Raw genomic sequence first — 4,584 nt, forward strand, 5'->3', positions numbered from 1 at the left:
GTACCTTAAAGGAGAACTATGGGGTCAGTGTTTTTCCCCATAGTTCTCCTTAGGGTAACGGGAGGACACAAACTAGCGTCCCCCCGTCACCCTAAGCTCAGTATACCGCAAGCTACAGCTCGCGGTATACTGAGACGCTGCAGCTGAAGCGGATCCCGACGTAGATGCCGGGATCCGCCCAGCTGCGTGAGTGACAGCTGGCCCTGCCTATCTAGAGGCAGAGCCAGCTGTACCCGCCCCCTCCCCCGTCTGTTCCGCCAGTCATCGCTGGCAGATCGGAGTGGGGAGAGGGGAATCCTGCCCCTCCCCGGTCACAGCAGAGAGCCGTGACAGGATCGAGAGGTGAGTGAACGCCGGTATGTGTTCGCTCACCTCCCGATCTACTGAGCCGACCTGTGACAGTCTCATTGTCACAGGTCGGCTAGAACTATGAGGTGAGTGAAAATCACTCGCCTCATAGTTCTCCTTTAACACCCGATTCACACTCAGCGACATGGATATTGTGCGTCTTTCCGCGCTGAGCGGCTTTGAGCAACATTGCGCGATATTGAGCGACATTGCAGAGACAACATGCAGATAAAACCAGTGCAACGAAAGTACAGGCCGCGTCTATCTGCATGTTGTCTACAAACTCTTCATGGGAATCCATTTTTAACAGACTATAAAATAAAAATGTGACTTTTACCTTCTGTATGTCTTTTTGAGTTCACCCCCTAAAGCCTCACCACCTTACTTTTATTGTTAACAATATTGGGGTAGTAATCCCCCGGGCCCGCTAGCTCAGGTTTTATGTCTAGCTGTATCTATGTAATTAAGAAGGTTTGTAAGTAGGGCAGCTACACATTAAAGGATTAGGCTTCAACCCTCCCGCCTCCGCCTCATTAAATCCCAATTACTGTATTCTTCCTGAATCTTGGTGAGCTTTGTGCATTCCTTCCAGATCTGTGCAAAACTTGGAGCTTGCTGTAAAAAAAGACCGCTCACTGCTGCTCTCTCTCCGTGTGCAGGGTGACTGGTCTTGTCTCCGCCCCCTCCTGTAATAAAGACCGGTCACTGCTGCTCTATGTCCTTGTGCAGGGTGACTGGTCTTGTCTCCGCCCCCTCCTGTAATAAAGATCGCTCACTGCTGCTCTCTCTCCTTGTGCAGGGTGACTGGTCTTGTCTCCGCCCCCTCCTGTAATAAAGACCGCTCACTGCTGGTCTCTCTCCTTGTGCAGGGTGACTGGTCTTGTCTCCGCCCCCTCCTGTAATAAAGATCGCTCACTGCTGCTCTATGTCCTTGTGCAGGGTGACTGGTCTTGTCTCCGCCCCCTCCTGTAATAAAGACCGGTCACTATTGCTCTTTCTCCTTGTGCAGGGTGGCTGGTCTCGTCTCCACCCCTTCCTGTAGTTATCTGCAGGCAGCCTGTAGTGGGGGTGGAGCCTACTGGGTCCCTCCCACAGCTCTGCTCTCTGCACAGGCTCTATATAGCCCAGTGATGATGTCAGGACTACTTTTACGGGGTAATGCATAAAGGCATTTGGTGCACACCGAGTGGATTTTTTTATCCCGCGTGACTACTGAGAAATATATTTCAATGGCAGTCTTTGCGTCCAGAGTTTAGCTATAAATAATCTTCATTATGCGCAAATGTAACGAATAGTTATGTTTAAGTGTCGATCCGATGTGGCACCTGCAGCAAACCTGTCTGTCCAGTTTTTTGTTCTCGTCACTTAGCACCTAGAAAGGAGTACAGATGCAGCTGACAGAATCCCCGACACACCTCGTTCTCCAACCCATTGTACATTGCAACCAGTCTGCCAAAGCAGAACCATAATGGGACTGGAAATACTTCTTCACACCGATCTGTACTGGGTGCGGGTGAGGCTTAGTACACTAGCTCCGCTTGTAGCACCCCGCTCGTGCCCGTTCCCCCCTGCTCGTGCCCGTGCACTCTTACCTTGTACATACTAAAGCTGCCCATACACCCTGCGATCATCCGACGACACTTTTCGTCCGATGATCGAACAGTCGTACGATTTTCGCACGGCGGCCCCATCCTGCGCCGATTATCGCAAGGTCGAATCAGCCGTAATTAGAAGAAAGCACCTGGACGAATTGCGATAATCGACCGCACGTATTTTCGTCTGCGCATGAGCAGTGTAAATTGTACGAATTTTGACGTAAGGAAACGCCACCAACCTTGCGAAAATCGTACGATTGACCAAAGTTTTCTAACCTGCTGGTTAGCCAAAAGTCGATCGATTGTACAGTATTTGCGCTCGTACAGTGCCCATCAACCGTACGAATATGGGCCGAAAACGCGATCACATGCGAAAATCGGCCGATATTCGTAAGGTGCATGGGTAGCGTGCGACCCCATTTACTGCACGGTCGCACGATTTTCCTATTACGAGCACGCTAGAAAACCCGCCGAAAATCGTATGGTAGCTCGATCGCAAGACGAAAGCCGCACGGGCCGAGGTGCGCAAGCGCTCACTGCCTGCTCACCAATGCAATCATCTGTAAGCCCTCCCCCTCAGCGGGGAGGACTTGCGCTGATCGCAAGTATGATCTGCCTGTCCATGATGGGCGGGTCGTACAAACTTTTAATCACCTTACAACCATCGCACAACGAAAGTCATGCGATTGGCCACCTTTACACTACCCCCATGTATCAAGTTTTTACCTTCTTGTATATAGGGCTGTATACTGGGGGAGGGGCCCTGCTTTATAAGCGTGCTTTGCATATTACTGCAAGGTACGCTTTCGCTGTCAACCACCAAAACCTCCACCGCCACACCTGATCCAGGAATTGGATATGACGCGGCCGGGCGTAGCGCCAGGAGGGGTTTTGGCTCTTTCAGAACCTCGTAATTTACATTCTTCAAGGGTGGCATCATCTTTTATTTTATTTACTTTCTTTACCAGCCCGTGTCCTTTTTACCTTCAACGTTGCAGCTTTCCTCGTCAAACTTTTATTATTGGATACGTATTTGCGGCACAAATGCAGCAAAATAAAAAATGGCCGGTTTTTCGAAATAGTCCCAGAATTCTGAGAACACAGAAATAAGGTTTGGTTAATTTTATGGTTTTATGAACATTTGTCAAAATTTGGCACACATTAGCATTAGGGGGGGGTTCATTCATGTGAATGAGGCGAAGGAATCCAGGAAGAATTCAGGAGCCAGTCAGTGTCATATGGAGTCAGCAGTTGCAACTGTTTTTTCTTTACACATTTTAAGTTTTTTTTACATTTTATGGGGTCGTACGATGGGTAGTTTACAACCCTGCCATTCTCATTGCTTAGATTACAACTCTCAGCATGTACCAATGCCTTGCTCTGATTGGCGGAGCCCTGGAAGCATCATCGCAATTGGCTAAAAGGTGTTAGTGATAATGGGGGTCAATGAGGGCTTGGAGAAGAAAACTGGGTGTAGGTGCTGTGAGTCAAGATAAGAGGTTGTGGTGTGCACCTTATTGGGTGTCACCCTAACTTCACGGGTGAAGTGAAGGGAGATGTGTGTTGTATGTACTACTGACCCCCTGCACTCTGCGTTTCATACTCCTGACCCGCGCACTCTGCGTTATACACCTGACCACTGCACTCTGCGTTACATACTCCCTGCACCCTGCTTTACATACACCTGACCACTGCACCCTGCGTTACATACTGCTGACCCCTGCACCCTGCGTTACATACTGCTGACCCCTGCACCCTGTGTAACATACTCCTGACCCCTGCACCCTGCGTTGCATACTCCCTGCGTTGCATACTACGTACACCTGCCCTTTGCATTACTCGTGAACCCCTGCACTGTCCTGAATAAATGTATGCTGCTCTGACAGACTGACGTTAGCCAGAACTTAATTCAGCCAGCCAACTTACTCTCCAGATTTGAAAAAAACAAAAGTGAATCTTTCTGAAGCTAAAACAGTAGAATAAGTATTTATTTTTTTGTTGTTTTTTTTAAGTGACATTAGTAATATTCTATTTTCTGAGGTTTTTGTGCTTATTACAATGCGTTTCCTCTTCCAGGGTCCCGGCTGCTGCTCCGACCTGGCCGTGTCCTTCCACTACGTAGATGCTACGACCATGTACCAGCTGGAATATCTGGTGCATCATCTCCGTCCCTACGGGTACAAACACAGATACAACCCCGACGCCCAGACTACACCCGAGCAGAGCGTGAAAGAGGAAGCTGCAAAGGAAGTGAAGACAGAATGAAGGACAAAACTCCTTTCCAGGGAAGATAAAAAAAAGTGCACTGAGGTTTTAACCTGGAAGACCGGCATCCGCCCCCCCCCAGCCCCCCGGACAGACCAACGCCAATCCCCTCCTGCACTGTGTACATGACTATTGCGGGTGGTTCTGTAAGTGGACGGAGCTCACGTGAGGCGTTCCTTCCGGTCTGCGCAACGTCCGCGAACCTTTTTATCTAAATGTTGACATTTCTAAGATCCATTTTGGCGATCGTGTGAAGTGGGTACACAAAAGAAACGTTTGACAATCATAACTTGTACAGAATATTCCAATATAAATTTTTGTTTTTGAATGAGTTGTTATGAAGACATATCGTGCTCCCGAGAGGCGCCTGACACCC

General features: G+C 49.0%; 1 protein-coding gene across 1 annotated transcript in view; it reads left to right on the forward strand.

Annotated features, from left to right (window-relative positions):
• Window positions 1-4,279, forward strand: part of C1GALT1 (core 1 synthase, glycoprotein-N-acetylgalactosamine 3-beta-galactosyltransferase 1) — a 20,459-nt gene extending 16,180 nt beyond the window's left edge. Inside the window, exon 4 of the mRNA XM_018555123.1 lies at window positions 4,020-4,279. Coding sequence (XP_018410625.1) covers window positions 4,020-4,208 — 189 coding nt within the window. The 3' untranslated portion in view covers window positions 4,209-4,279. The remainder of the gene's footprint in view (window positions 1-4,019) is intronic.
• The last annotated feature ends 305 nt before the right edge of the window (window positions 4,280-4,584 follow it).

This window comes from Nanorana parkeri, unplaced genomic scaffold (genome assembly GCF_000935625.1).
Source record: "Nanorana parkeri isolate BGI_ZX_2015 unplaced genomic scaffold, ASM93562v1 scaffold184, whole genome shotgun sequence".
NCBI lineage: Eukaryota > Metazoa > Chordata > Amphibia > Anura > Dicroglossidae > Nanorana > Nanorana parkeri.